The sequence below is a fragment of the Oncorhynchus clarkii genome, chromosome 18, assembly GCF_045791955.1.
Source record: "Oncorhynchus clarkii lewisi isolate Uvic-CL-2024 chromosome 18, UVic_Ocla_1.0, whole genome shotgun sequence".
Taxonomy (NCBI): Eukaryota; Metazoa; Chordata; class Actinopteri; order Salmoniformes; family Salmonidae; genus Oncorhynchus; species Oncorhynchus clarkii.
Window position 1 is genome coordinate 56,071,650 of NC_092164.1, and position 16,811 is coordinate 56,088,460.

The 16,811-nt window shown below is 41.7% G+C and overlaps 1 protein-coding gene across 5 annotated transcripts in view; it reads right to left on the minus strand.

Annotated features, from left to right (window-relative positions):
* LOC139373730 (protein PALS2-like) overlaps nucleotides 1-16,811 on the minus strand; it is an 86,559-nt gene that overhangs the window by 26,734 nt on the left and 43,014 nt on the right. Inside the window, exon 1 of one of the 5 annotated variants that reach the window (XM_071114640.1) lies at nucleotides 8,679-8,844. The exons of the other annotated variants lie outside the window; for them this stretch is intronic. Within the exon in view, the coding sequence (XP_070970741.1) occupies nucleotides 8,679-8,844 (166 nt within the window). Of the gene's footprint in view, nucleotides 1-8,678; nucleotides 8,845-16,811 lie in introns of those variants that run through there. 5 annotated transcript variants of the gene reach the window in all.

Consider the following 16,811-nt stretch of genomic DNA (forward strand, 5'->3'; position numbering starts at 1 on the left):
TATTAAAAACTGCAAACATTTCTCTCCACCCTATGGTAAAATCTGTAGAATTGCAGGAGATTAGCTGTAAAACTGGTCATTTTTCTCTCTGCCCCATGGCAACATTTTTAGAATTGCATGAAATTAGCTATAAAAGTGCAAAATCTTCTTTCTGCTCCATGGCAATGTGTATAATTGCACCAAACTGGCTTTAAACTGTACCATTTTCTCTCCACCCCATGGCAAAACATGTAGAACTGCAGGAAATGAACTCTAAAACCACTGTCAAGAGAGGGGCCGCTAACATGTTTTGCTCGCAAAGTGACAGAATTTCGCTTAGGACCCCCAAAAGGCTAGGGCCGGCGCTGACTGCATGTGTGGGTATGGATGTGGGTAAACAGACCCGCGGGACACTGCGACCCCTCTTGACGAGTTCAGATTTGTTGTCATGACTATAGTTTATTCACTTTACTTCAGTGTAGTTCTATAGACCAGTCCCATTCACTGCAGTTGATACTGTATATCACAGCAATCAAAACTGTGCAATTCTGTCAGACAAAAGAGTGCCTAGAAAATAAAACATGGACACACAAATCAGTTTCTCTTCAGTTTCTCTGTAGTTTGGTTTCGAGCCGAAGCTCGTCCATCTGCCCTTGTAAATGAGACAATCAATATCTAACCGTTTTTTATCCCACAAGTTCTTCAATGAAAAAATACTTGAATCCAGAAGTCCACCAGACAGAATGGTTTGATACGTTTACATGTTCTTTCTAATCATCTACATTTCAGTCCCGTCCTGAGATGAAGACTCCTCTGACCCTGTTGTCCTGACAAGGAGAGAGGTGTAGACGAGGCAGGCATCATGGCACTGGGATCTTAAACAGAGGGTCTCACACCCCCTGTAATACACTTACAGCCCTGTGGAGGTGTGTGTGTGTGTGTGTGTGCATATTCATATGTAAAGCCATGAAGAAAATGACACCCTCACATTTTCTCCTCCACTCTCTCTCTCCTTCTACCCATCTCTCTCTCCTTCTACCCATCTCTCTCTCCTTCTACCCGTCTCTCTCTCCTTCTACCGTCTCTCTCTCCTTCTACCAGTCTCTCTCTCCTTCTACCAGTCTCTCTCTCCTTCTACCAGTCTCTCTCTCCTTCTACCCGTCTCTCTCTCCTTCTACCAGTCTCTCTCTCCTTCTACCCGTCTCTCTCTTCTTCTACCGTCTCTCTCTCCTTCTACCAGTCTCTCTCTCCTTCTACCAGTCTCTCTCTCCTTCTACTCGTCTCTCTCTTCTTCTACCGTCTCTCTCTCCTTCTACCAGTCTCTCTCTCCTTCTACCCGTCTCTCTCTCCTTCTACCGTCTCTCTCTCCTTCTACCGTCTCTCTCTTCTTTTACCAGTCTCTCTCTCCTTCTACCAGTCTCTCTCTCCTTCTACCAGTCTCTCTCTCCTTCTACCCGTCTCTCTCTCCTTCTACCCGTCTCTCTCTCCTTCTACCGTCTCTCTCTCCTTCTACCCGTCTCTCTCTCCTTCTACCGTCTCTCTCTCCTTCTACCCGTCTCTCTCTCCTTCTACCGTCTCTCTCTCCTTCTACCCATCTCTCTCTCCTTCTACCAGTCTCTCTCTCTCCTTCTACCAGTCTCCCTCTCCTTCTACCAGTCTCTCTCTCCTTCTACCGTCTCTCTCTCCTTCTACCGTCTCTCTCTCCTTCTACCCGTCTCTCTCTCCTTTTACCCGTCTCTCTCTCCTTTTACCCGTCTCTCTCTCCTTTTACCCGTCTCTCTCTCCTTCTACCCGTCTCTCTCTCCTTCTACCGTCTCTCTCTCCTTCTACCCGTCTCTCTCTCCTTCTACCCGTCTCTCTCTCCTTCTACCCGTCGCTCTCTCCTTCTACCAGTCTCTCTCTCCTTCTACCAGTCTCTCTCTCCTTCTACCCGTCTCTCTCTCCTTCTACCGTCTCTCTCTCCTTCTACCCGTCCCTCTCTCCTTCTACCAGTCTCTCTCTCCTTCTACCGTCTCTCTCTCTCCTTCTACCCGTCTCTCTCTCCTTCTACCGTCTCGCCCTCCTGTCCGGCGCTGCCAGAGTCGCCCTCCTGTCCGGGGTCAGCGGCGAGGGTCCCCGCTCCAGAGGCGCCACCTAAGTGGGCCAAGCCTAAGGTGGAGCGGAGTCCACGTCCCGCACCAGAGCCGCCACCGCGGATAGATGCCTACCCTCTGACCTCCCCTATAAGTTTAGGTTTCGCGGTCGGAGTCCGCACCTTTGGGGGGGGGGGGGTACTGTCACGCACTGACCTTAAAGATCCTTTTTATGTCTCTATTTTGGTTTGGTCAGGGCGTGAGTTGGGGTGGGCATTCTATGTTTTGTGTTCTATGTTTCCTATTTCTGTGTTTGGCCGGGTGTGGTTCTCAATCAGAGGCAGCTGTCTATCGTTGTCTCTAAATGAGAACCATATTTAGGTAGCCTTTTCCCCCACCTGTGTTTTGTGGGTAGTTATTTTCTGTTTTGTGTGTCGGCACCAGACAGAACTGTTTCGTTTGTGCCGCTTTGTTATTTTTTGTTCTAGTGTTCAGTTTGATTAAAAATCATGAACACGGCCTCCCGGGTGGCGCAGTGGTACTGCAGCGCCAGCTGTGCCATCAGAGTCCCTGGGTTCGCGCCCAGGCTCTGTCGTAACCGACCGCGACCGGGAGGTCCGTGGGGCAACGCACAATTGGCCTAGCGTCGCCCGGGTTAGGGAGGGGTTGCCCGGTAGGGATGTCCTTGTCTCATCGCGCACCAGCGACTCCAGTGGCGGGCCGGCGCAGTGCGCGCTAACCAAGGTTGCCAGGTGCACGGTGTTTCCTCCGACACATTGGTGCGGCTGGCTTCCGGGTTGGATGCGCGCTGTGTTAAGAAGCAGTACGGCTGGTTGGGTTGTGTATCGGAGGAAGCATGACTTTCAACCTTCGTCTCTCCCGAGCCCGTACGGGAGTAGCGATGAGACAAGATAGTAGCTACTAAAAAAACAATTGGATACCACGAAATTGGGGAGAAAACTGGGTAAAAAAAAAAAAAAAAATATATATATATATATATATATATATATATATATATATATATCATAAACATGTACCTGTTCTTCAAACAGTTGTTACAGTGTATCTCAGTCACCAGATCTCAACCCAATTGAACACGAACGGGAGATTCTGGAGCGATGTGAGGCAGCATTTTCCATCAACAAAACACCAAATTATGGAATTTATCTTAGAAGAATGGTGTCGCATCCCCAGTAGAGTTTCAGACACTTGTAGAATCTACGCTAAGGAGCATTAAAGCTGTTCTGGCTCGTGGTGCCCAACACCCTATTAAGACACTTTATGTTGGTGTTTCCTTTATTTTGGCAGTTACCTCTACATACAGGCGTATAACTTATCGTTAGATCATGCATATGAAAAATATATGCAGTCATTCACACACACTGGGGTGAGAAAGGGTCATAAGCATATGTGATCAGGTGGAGGTGCCAAGGTCAGAAACAGCTGACTAAGAAAGTGACAATACTACAGTTTTGCCTAGAAACCACACCCACAAAAACATGCTTTATGTATTGATGTTACAGGCCTTGTGTGAGTCATGGAATGTTAATAAGGGGACAACTGAAAACATCTTTGGAGTAGACTTTTCACCATGGTTTTATGATAACAGAATGCCCATAAAAACAACTCCAAATCATATCCACACATGTACAGCACGCAGACCCATACAGAGTATAAACACTAAACAGAGTATATAAAAACACACTCATACTCTCTCTCTCTAACACTATTCCTCAATCTCTAACTCATCTCCATCTCTAACTCCATCTCTATCCCTAACTCCATCTCCATCTCTAACTCTATATTTATCTCTAACTCCAAACTCTATATCTCTAACTCCATCTCTATCTCTAACTCCATACTCTATTTCTATCTCTAACTCCATCTCTAACTCTATATTTATCTCTAACTGTTAACTCTATATCTCAAACCCCATCTCTAACGCCATCTGTATCCCTAACTCCATCTCTAACCTCATCTCTAATGCTATATTTATCTCTAACTCTTAACTCTATATCTATAACTCCATCTATATCTCTAACTCCATCTCTAATTCTATATCTCTAACTCCATCTCTATCTCTAACTCCATCTCTAACTCCATCTCTAACTCTATATCTCTAACTCCATCTCTATTTCTATATTTATCTCTAACTCCATCTCTATCCCTAACTTTATTTCTATCTCTACCTCTATATCTCTAACTCCATCTCTATCTCTAACTCCATCTCCATATTTATCTCTAACTCTTAACTCTATATCTCTAACTCCATCTCTATCTCCAACTCCATCTCTAATTGTATATCTCTAACACCATCTCTATCTCTAACTCCATCTCTAACTCTATATTTATCCCTAACTCCATCTCTATCTCTAACTCCATCTCTAACTCTATATTTATCTTTAACTCTTAACTCTATATCTCTAACTCCATCTCTATCCCTAACCCCATCTCTATCACCATCTCTAACGCTATATTTATCTCTAACTCCATCTCTAACTCCATCTCTATCTCTAACTCCATCTATTTCTCTAACACCATCTCTATCTCATCTCTATCACTAACTCTATATCTCTAACTCATCTCTAACTCCATCTCTATATCTCTAAGTCATCTCTATCTCTAACTCCATGTCTATCTCTATATCTCTTACTCTATATATCTAACTAACTCAATATCAATTCAATTCAATTCAATTCAAGGGCTTTATTGGCATGGGAAACATGTGTTAACATTGCCAAAGCAAGTGAGGTAGACAACATACAAAGTGAATATATAAAGTGAAAAACAACAAAAATTAACAGTAAACATTACACATACAGAGGTTTCAAAACAGTAAAGACATTACAAATGTCATATTATATATATATACAGTGTTTTAACAATGTACAAATGGTTAAAGGACACAAGATAAAATAAATAAGCATAAATATGGGTTGTATTTACAATGGTGTGTGTTCTTCACTGGTTGCCCTTTTCTCGTGGCAACAGGTCACAAATCTTGCTGCTGTGATGGCACACTGTGGAATTTCACCCAGTAGATATGGGAGTTTTTCAAATTTGGATTTGTTTTCGAATTCTTTGTGGATCTGTGTAATCTGAGGGAAATATGTCTCTCTAATATGGTCATACATTGGGCAGGAGGTTAGGAAGTGCAGCTCAGTTTCCACCTCATTTTGTGGGCAGTGAGCACATAGCCTGTCTTCTCTTGAGAGCCATGTCTGCCTACGGCGGCCTTTCTCAATAGCAAGGCTATGCTCACTGAGTCTGTACATAGTCAAAGCTTTCCTTAATTTTGGGTCAGTCACAGTGGTCAGGTATTCTGTCACTGTGTACTCTCTGTTTAGGGCCAAATAGCATACTAGTTTGCTCTGTTTTTTTGTTAATTCTTTCCAATGTGTCAAGTAATTATCTTTTTGTTTTCTCGTGATTTGGTTGGGTCTAATTGTGCTGCTGTCCTGGGGCTCTGTGGGGTGTGTTTGTGTTTGTATATCTCTAACTGTATATCTCCAACTCCATCTATATCGCTAACTCCATCGCTATCTCTAACTCCATCTCTAAATCTCTAACTCATAGTGTAACTCATAGTGTAACTCATAGTGTAACTCATAGTCTAACTCATAGTCTAACTCATAGTCTAACTCATAGTCTACCAACAAAGCACACAGTTCCAAACCAGACTATCAATTACACCCACCCACACCCACAAAAACAACCATTAAACCATCCCCTTGATTACAGTTAATCCCCCCCCCCCCCCCCCCACACACACAGAGACATAATCCCCCTTTCAAGCTCTCCTATAGACATAAACACACACAAATTATACTGTCCATGACTCCAATACAAAGACCACACACGTAAGCACGCACACGCGCTGTCGCACAGACAGACGGTCAGACAGACAGACATACAGACAGACAGGCAGACGTACAGCATGCAAATCCTGGGCCACCAAAAGCTATCACATGTAGCTACCCACATTCCCCACATAAAAGTGTGACTCCACACCCACTTGCAAGTTCGCCCTAAAGGAACACATAACTGTTGGGATGTGTGTCTCTGTTGTTATGTGTTATTACATGTGTGTGTGTGTGTGTGTGTGTGTGTGTGTTGGGGTGTGAGTGTGTGTGTGTTGGGGTGTGTGTGTTTGTGTGTGTTGGGGTGTGTGTGTGTCTGTTTGTGTGTGTTGGGATGTGTCTCCAAGGCAGCGTGACTGAACAAGAAGAACCTACGTTTCTCTGTCATATGTCACAAAGACATTTAGACAGACGTTTGTGTGCTTTGGATCTACTTAGTGTAAATACAGTTGAAGTCTGAACTTTACATACACTTAAGGTAGAGTCATTAAAACTTGTTTTTCAACCACTCCACAAATTCCTTGTTAACAAACTATAGTTTTGGCAAGTCGGTTAGGACATCTACTTTGACACAAGCATGACACAATAAATATTTCCTACAATTGTTTACACCATGGGACCACGCAGCCGTCATACCGCTCAAGAAGGAGACGCGTTCTGTCTCCTGGTGATGAACGTACTTTGGTGTGAAAAGTGCAAATCAATAGCAGAACAACAGCAAAGGACCATGTGAAGATGCTGGAGGAAACAGGTACAAAAGTATTTATATCCACAGTAAAACGAGTCCAATATCGACATAACTTGAAAGGCCGCTCAGCAAGGAAGAAGCCACTGCTCCAAAAATGCATAAAAAAGCCAGACTACGGTTTGCAACTGCACATGGGGACAAAGATCTAACTTTTTGGTGAAATGTCCTCTGGTCTGATGAAACAAAATAGAACTGTTTGGCCATAATGACCATCGTTATGTTTGGAGGAAAAAGGAGGAGGCTTGCAAGCCAAAGAACACCATCCCAATCGTGAAGCACGGGGGTGGCAGCATCATGATGTGGGGGTGCTTTGCTGGAGGAGGGACTGGTGCACTTCACAAAATAGATGGCATCATGAGAATGAAAAATTATGTGGATATATTGAAGCAACATCTCAAGACATCAGTCAGGAAGTTAAAGCTTGGTCGCAAATGGGTCTTCCAAATGGACAATGACCCCAAGCATACTTCCAAAGTTGTGGCAAAATGGCTAAAGGACAACAAAGTCAAGGTATTGGAGTGGCCATCACAAAGCCCTGACCTCAATTCTATAGAAAATCTGTGGACAGAACTGAAAAAGCGTGTGCAATCAAGGAGGCCTTGACCACATGCTCTGTCAGGAGTTATTGTGGGAAACTTGTGGAAAGCTACCCAAAATGTTTGACCCAAGATAAACAATTTGAAGGCAATGCTACCAAATGCTAATTGAGTGTATGTAAACTTCTGACCCACTGGGAATGTGATGAAATAAATAAAAGCTGAAATAAATCATTATCTCTACTATTATATTGACATTTCACATTCTTAAAATAAAGTGGTGATCCTAACTGACCTAAGACAGGGAATTTCTACTAGGATAAAATATCAGGAATTGTGAAAAACTGAGTTTAAATGTATTTGGCTGAAGTGTATGTAAACTTCTGACTTCAACTGTAAGCAGTACTGACTATGAAAGAGATAACTGTGGCAGATTTATGTTAACTTAATCTCTGGGTTGACCTTCTCCCTCTGGGTCAAGCCAATATGTTTTTGTACCCCAGAGGAGTTTGTTCACAGAGTTCACTGAACCTCAGTGTGTGTGTGTGTGTGTGTGGTGTGTGTGTGTGTGTGTGTGTGTGTGTGTGTGTGTGTGTGTGTGTGTGTGTGTGTGTGTGTGTGTGTGTGTGTGTGTGTGTGTGTGTGTGTGTGTGTGTGTGTGCATAAGTATATGTGCATCAGATCAAAGGATACATTCCACTATGGTACTCTGACGTGGGTGGGGGGATGGCATAAATACTTTATAATCCTTGAATATGACTTGCATAAGAATATATACAATTACTACAGTAACACTCCAATACTGTTCCACTTGCAAATGCATCTTCAATGTACTTACACTACACTGTATTATAAAAGGTAGCATAGTTAGTCTTTCTCTAGCATAGAGGGTAGAGGAAGGTTTTTTTTTATCTCCTATTGTACGTTGTAATTCATTAATATTCTGAAGCAGCAAAGTATTTTATTTCTCTCTCTTCTTGCCTCTTCCTCTCTCCACTCCATTTCTCTCTCTCTCCCTCTCTCCCCGTATGTCCCGTAAACCATGTGGTACAGTACAATGACTCACTTCTCTTTTCCGAAATGCTTCCTCTGTCCAGGAATAAAAAAAAGTCAACAAACACTCACAATCTGGCAACCCGTTGCCTCACCTACGTACACAACAAATACCTGACAGTCTCTGACCTGTGGATAGTGATACTAACTAGCAATCCCTTCCTTCACTCACAAACTGTTATGAAATACCTATCCAAAACAGCCTTTGCACTTTGGAACAGGCAAGTCTCTCTTCGCTAATGACTGGACAGTAGACACTACGTAACCCACAAATAGTTCTGAAATATCGGTCCAAAAGTATCTTTCCCCTGGAAGGTAATGAATAGCTGGCAAGGCATATCTAGCTGGAAACAATAACTCTCTCTGTTGTACTAATATCGGGCAACAAATATTTTCCATAGTATAACTATCTGGCAACTGAGAGTCTTACCTCCGGATGTGTTGGCCCCCTCTGTGGGCTCAGCAGCCGCCCCCTCCCTGGACCCAACCACCCCCTCTCCTGTCCCGCCTGCCTCTCCCGTCCCGCCTGCATCCGGAGGGGGCTCCACCTCTACCCCCAACCCGTTGGGACAGGCGTCCTCCATAGCCAGGACCATGACCACTCCTCGACCACAGCAATGCTTACCTAACCAAAAGATTACCCCCACCACCTCCACTGAGGGACAGTTGGTCTAAAGCTAGCTGCTCTGCCCTTCAACTTCCAACTACTACACAATGTGCAACAGTCTCTAAACACAGAGAGAAGGAAGAGAGAGAAGGATACAGGGAAATAGAGGACAGAGAAAGACAATGAGAAACAGTCTCTAAACACAGAGAGAAGGAAGAGAGAGAAGGATACAGGGAGATAGAGCACAGAGAAAGACAATGAGAAACAGTCTCTAAACACAGAGAGAAGGAAGAGGGAGAAGGATACAGGGAGATAGAGGACAGAGAAAGACAGATAGAAAGACAATGAGAAACAATAGCAGGGGAATTAAACTAAAAACAATTTACAGAAAAAGGAGATGAAAGAGACAGGAGATGATAGAGAGACAGGAGATGAAAGAGAGACAGGAGATGATAGAGAGACAGGAGATGATAGAGAGACAGGAGATGATAGAGAGATATGAGATGAAAGAGAGACAGGAGATGAAAGAGAGATATGAGATGAAAGAGAGACAGGAGATGAAAGAGAGACAGGAGATGAACGAGAGATGGGAGATGATAGAGAGATATGAGATGACAGAGAGATGGGAGATGATAGAGAGACAGGAGATGAAAGAGAGACGGGAGATGATGGAGAGACAGGAGATGATAGAGAGACATGAGATGATAGAGAGACAGGAGATGATAGAGAGACAGGAGATGAAAGAGATATGAGATGAAAGAGAGACAGGAGATGAAAGAGAGACAGGAGATGAAAGAGATATGAGATGAAAGAGAGACCGGAGATGAAAGAGAGACAGGGGATGATAGAGAGACAGGAGATGAAAGAGATATGAGATGAAAGAGAGACAGGAGATGAAAGAGAGACAGGGGATGATAGAGAGACAGGAGATGAAAGAGCGACAGGGGATGATAGAGAGACAGAAGAAGATAGAGAGACAGGAGATGAAAGAGAGACAGGAGATGAAAGAGAGACAGAAGAAGATAGAGAGACAGAAGAAGAAAGAGAGGAGATGAAAGAGAGACAGGAGAAGAAAGAGACAGGAGATGAAAGAGAGACAGAAGAAGAAAGAGATAGGAGATGAGAGAGAGATAGAAGATGAAAGATAGATGATATGAGATGATAGATAGCAGATGATAGAGAGACAGGAGATGATAGATAGGAAATGATAGAGAGATATGAGATGAAAGAGACAGGAGATGATAGAGAGACAGGAGATGAAAGAGAGACGGGAGATGAAAGATAGATGATATGAGATGATAGAGAAATAGGAAATGATAGAGAGATGGGAGATGATAGAGAGATAGGAGATGATAGAGAGACAGGAGATGATAGAGAGACAGGAGATGACAGAGAGATAGGAGATGATAGAGAGACAGGAGATGACAGAGAGATAGAAGATGATAGAGAGATAGAAGATGAAAGCTGGATGATATGAGATGATAGATAGGAAATAAGATAGATGAGAGATAGGAGATGATAGAGAGATAGGAGATGATAGATAGGAGATGATAGATAGGAGATGATAGAGAGATAGGAGATGATAGAGATGAGATGATTGATAGATAGGACGTGATAGAGAGATAGGAGATGATAGAGAGATAAGAGATGCTAGAGAGACAGGAGATGATAGATAGATATGAGATGGAAGAGAAACAGGAGATGATAGAGAGATATGAGATGAAAGAGAGACAGGAGATGAGAGACAGGAGATGATAGAGAGACAGGAGATGATAGAGACAGGAGATGATAGATACGAGATGATAGAAATATAGGAGATGATGGAGAGCTTTGAGATCATAGAGAGATAGGAGATGATAGATAGGAGATGATAGATAGGAGATGATAGAGAGCTATGATATGATAGATAGGAGATGATTGATAGATAGGACATGATAGAGAGATAGGAGATGATAGACAGGAGATGATAGAGAGATAGGAGATGATAGAGAGATAAGAGATGATAGAGAGATAAGAGACGATGGATAGATGATAGAGAGATATGAGATGGAAGAGAAACAGGAGATGAAAGAGAGATATGAGATGAAAGAGAGACAGGAGATGAGAGACAGGAGATGACAGAGAAACAGGAGATGAAAGAGAGACAGGAGATGATAGAGAGACAGGAGATGATAGAGAGACAGGAGATGATAGAGAGATAGGAGATGATAGATATGAGATGATAGATAGATAGCAGATGATAGAGAGATAGGAGATGATAGAGAGATAGGAGATGATAGAGAGACAGGAGATGAAAGAGAGACAGGAGATGAAAGAGAGACAGAAGAAGAAAGAGAGGAGATGAAAGAGAGACAGTAGAAGAAAGAGACAGGAGATGAAAGAGAGACAGAAGAAGAAAGAGATAGGAGATGAGAGAGAGATAGAAGATGAAAGATAGATGATATGAGATGATAGATAGCAGATGATAGAGAGACAGAAGATGATAGATAGGAAATGATAGATAGATGAGATAGGATATGATAGATAGGAGATGATAGAGAGACAGGAGATGATAGAGAGACAGGAGATGAAAGAGAGACAGGAGATGAAAGATAGATGATATGAGATAATAGAGAGGTAGGAGATGATAGAGAGATGGGAGATGATAGAGAGATAGGAGATGATAGAGAGACAGGAGATGATAGAGAGACAGGAGATGATAGAGAGATAGGAGATGATAGAGAGATAGGAGATGACAGAGAGATAGAAGATGATAGAGAGATAGAAGATGAAAGCTGGATGATATGAGATGATAGATAGGAAATAAGATAGATTACAGATAGGAGATGATAGAGAGATAGGAGATGATAGATAGGAGATGATAGATAGGAGATGATTGATAGGAGATGATAGAGAGCTATGAGATGATAGATAGGAGATGATTGATAGATAGAGAGATAGGAGATGATAGAGAGATAAGAGATGCTAGAGAGACAGGAGATGATAGATAGATATGAGATGGAAGAGAAACAGGAGATGATAGAGAGATATGAGATGAAAGAGAGACAGGAGATGAGAGACAGGAGATGATAGAGAGACAGGAGATGATAGAGAGACAGGAGATGATAGAGACAGGAGATGATAGATACGAGATGATAGAAATATAGGAGATGATGGAGAGCTTTGAGATCATAGAGAGATAGGAGATGATAGATAGGAGATGATAGATAGGAGATGATAGAGAGCTATGATATGATAGATAGGAGATGATTGATAGATAGGACATGATAGAGAGATAGGAGATGATAGACAGGAGATGATAGAGAGATAGGAGATGATAGAGAGATAAGAGATGATAGAGAGATAAGAGACGATGGATAGATGATAGAGAGATATGAGATGGAAGAGAAACAGGAGATGAAAGAGAGATATGAGATGAAAGAGAGACAGGAGATGAGAGACAGGAGATGACAGAGAAACAGGAGATGAAAGAGAGACAGGAGATGATAGAGAGACAGGAGATGATAGAGAGACAGGAGATGATAGAGAGATAGGAGATGATAGATATGAGATGATAGATAGATAGCAGATGATAGAGAGATAGGAGATGATAGAGAGATAGGAGATGATAGAGAGACAGGAGATGAAAGAGAGACAGGAGATGAAAGAGAGACAGAAGAAGAAAGAGAGGAGATGAAAGAGAGACAGTAGAAGAAAGAGACAGGAGATGAAAGAGAGACAGAAGAAGAAAGAGATAGGAGATGAGAGAGAGATAGAAGATGAAAGATAGATGATATGAGATGATAGATAGCAGATGATAGAGAGACAGAAGATGATAGATAGGAAATGATAGATAGATGAGATAGGATATGATAGATAGGAGATGATAGAGAGACAGGAGATGATAGAGAGACAGGAGATGAAAGAGAGACAGGAGATGAAAGATAGATGATATGAGATAATAGAGAGGTAGGAGATGATAGAGAGATGGGAGATGATAGAGAGATAGGAGATGATAGAGAGACAGGAGATGATAGAGAGACAGGAGATGACAGAGAGATAGGAGATGATAGAGAGACAGGAGATGATAGAGAGATAGGAGATGATAGAGAGATAGGAGATGATAGAGAGATAGAAGATGATAGAGAGATAGAAGATGAAAGCTGGATGATATGAGATGATAGGAAATAAGATAGATGAGAGATAGGAGATGATAAAGAGATAGGAGATGATAGATAGGAGATGATAGATAGGAGATGATAGAGAGATAGGAGATGATAGAGAGATATGAGATGAAAGAGAGACAGGAGATGAAAGAGAGACAGGAGATGATAGAGAGATAGGAGATGATAGACATGAGATGATAGAGATATAGGAGATGATAGAGAGCTATGAGATGATAGATAGGAGATGATTGATAGATAGGACGTGATAGAGAGATAGGAGATGATAGAGAGATAAGAGATGCTAGAGAGACAGGAGATGATAGATAGATATGAGATGGAAGAGAAACAGGAGATGATAGAGAGATATGAGATGAAAGAGAGACAGGAGATGATAGGGAGCTATGATATGATAGATAGGAGATGATTGATAGATAGGACATGATAGAGAGATAGGAGATGATAGAGAGGAGATGATAGAGAGATAGGAGATGATAGAGAGATAAGAGATGATAGAGAGATAAGAGACGATGGATAGATGATAGAGAGATATGAGATGGAAGAGAAACAGGAGATGAAAGAGAGATATGAGATGAAAGAGAGACAGGAGATGAGAGACAGGAGATGACAGAGAGACAGGAGATGAAAGAGAGACGGGAGATGATAGAGAGACAGGAGATGACAGAGAGACAGAAGAAGATAGAGAGACAGGAGATGAAAGAGAGACGGGAGATGATGGAGAGACAGGAGATGATAGAGAGACAGGAGATGATAGAGAGACAGGAGATGAAAGAGATATGAGATGAAAGAGAGACAGGAGATGAAAGAGAGACAGGAGATGAAAGAGATATGAGATGAAAGAGAGACCGGAGATGAAAGAGAGACAGGGGATGATAGAGAGACAGGAGATGAAAGAGATATGAGATGAAAGAGAGACAGGAGATGAAAGAGAGACAGGGGATGATAGAGAGACAGGAGATGAAAGAGCGACAGGGGATGATAGAGAGACAGAAGAAGATAGAGAGACAGGAGATGAAAGAGAGACAGGAGATGAAAGAGAGACAGAAGAAGATAGAGAGACAGAAGAAGAAAGAGAGGAGATGAAAGAGAGACAGGAGAAGAAAGAGACAGGAGATGAAAGAGAGACAGAAGAAGAAAGAGATAGGAGATGAGAGAGAGATAGAAGATGAAAGATAGATGATATGAGATGATAGATAGCAGATGATAGAGAGACAGGAGATGATAGATAGGAAATGATAGAGAGATATGAGATGAAAGAGACAGGAGATGATAGAGAGACAGGAGATGAAAGAGAGACGGGAGATGAAAGATAGATGATATGAGATGATAGAGAAATAGGAAATGATAGAGAGATGGGAGATGATAGAGAGATAGGAGATGATAGAGAGACAGGAGATGATAGAGAGACAGGAGATGACAGAGAGATAGGAGATGATAGAGAGACAGGAGATGATAGAGAGATAGGAGATGATAGAGAGATAGGAGATGACAGAGAGATAGAAGATGATAGAGAGATAGAAGATGAAAGCTGGATGATATGAGATGATAGATAGGAAATAAGATAGATGAGAGATAGGAGATGATAGAGAGATAGGAGATGATAGATAGGAGATGATAGATAGGAGATGATAGAGAGATAGGAGATGATAGAGATGAGATGATTGATAGATAGGACGTGATAGAGAGATAGGAGATGATAGAGAGATAAGAGATGCTAGAGAGACAGGAGATGATAGATAGATATGAGATGGAAGAGAAACAGGAGATGATAGAGAGATATGAGATGAAAGAGAGACAGGAGATGAGAGACAGGAGATGATAGAGAGACAGGAGATGATAGAGACAGGAGATGATAGATACGAGATGATAGAAATATAGGAGATGATGGAGAGCTTTGAGATCATAGAGAGATAGGAGATGATAGATAGGAGATGATAGATAGGAGATGATAGAGAGCTATGATATGATAGATAGGAGATGATTGATAGATAGGACATGATAGAGAGATAGGAGATGATAGACAGGAGATGATAGAGAGATAGGAGATGATAGAGAGATAAGAGATGATAGAGAGATAAGAGACGATGGATAGATGATAGAGAGATATGAGATGGAAGAGAAACAGGAGATGAAAGAGAGATATGAGATGAAAGAGAGACAGGAGATGAGAGACAGGAGATGACAGAGAAACAGGAGATGAAAGAGAGACAGGAGATGATAGAGAGACAGGAGATGATAGAGAGACAGGAGATGATAGAGAGATAGGAGATGATAGATATGAGATGATAGATAGATAGCAGATGATAGAGAGATAGGAGATGATAGAGAGATAGGAGATGATAGAGAGACAGGAGATGAAAGAGAGACAGGAGATGAAAGAGAGACAGAAGAAGAAAGAGAGGAGATGAAAGAGAGACAGTAGAAGAAAGAGACAGGAGATGAAAGAGAGACAGAAGAAGAAAGAGATAGGAGATGAGAGAGAGATAGAAGATGAAAGATAGATGATATGAGATGATAGATAGCAGATGATAGAGAGACAGAAGATGATAGATAGGAAATGATAGATAGATGAGATAGGATATGATAGATAGGAGATGATAGAGAGACAGGAGATGATAGAGAGACAGGAGATGAAAGAGAGACAGGAGATGAAAGATAGATGATATGAGATAATAGAGAGGTAGGAGATGATAGAGAGATGGGAGATGATAGAGAGATAGGAGATGATAGAGAGACAGGAGATGATAGAGAGACAGGAGATGATAGAGAGATAGGAGATGATAGAGAGATAGGAGATGACAGAGAGATAGAAGATGATAGAGAGATAGAAGATGAAAGCTGGATGATATGAGATGATAGATAGGAAATAAGATAGATTACAGATAGGAGATGATAGAGAGATAGGAGATGATAGATAGGAGATGATAGATAGGAGATGATTGATAGGAGATGATAGAGAGCTATGAGATGATAGATAGGAGATGATTGATAGATAGAGAGATAGGAGATGATAGAGAGATAAGAGATGCTAGAGAGACAGGAGATGATAGATAGATATGAGATGGAAGAGAAACAGGAGATGATAGAGAGATATGAGATGAAAGAGAGACAGGAGATGAGAGACAGGAGATGATAGAGAGACAGGAGATGATAGAGAGACAGGAGATGATAGAGACAGGAGATGATAGATACGAGATGATAGAAATATAGGAGATGATGGAGAGCTTTGAGATCATAGAGAGATAGGAGATGATAGATAGGAGATGATAGATAGGAGATGATAGAGAGCTATGATATGATAGATAGGAGATGATTGATAGATAGGACATGATAGAGAGATAGGAGATGATAGACAGGAGATGATAGAGAGATAGGAGATGATAGAGAGATAAGAGATGATAGAGAGATAAGAGACGATGGATAGATGATAGAGAGATATGAGATGGAAGAGAAACAGGAGATGAAAGAGAGATATGAGATGAAAGAGAGACAGGAGATGAGAGACAGGAGATGACAGAGAAACAGGAGATGAAAGAGAGACAGGAGATGATAGAGAGACAGGAGATGATAGAGAGACAGGAGATGATAGAGAGATAGGAGATGATAGATATGAGATGATAGATAGATAGCAGATGATAGAGAGATAGGAGATGATAGAGAGATAGGAGATGATAGAGAGACAGGAGATGAAAGAGAGACAGGAGATGAAAGAGAGACAGAAGAAGAAAGAGAGGAGATGAAAGAGAGACAGTAGAAGAAAGAGACAGGAGATGAAAGAGAGACAGAAGAAGAA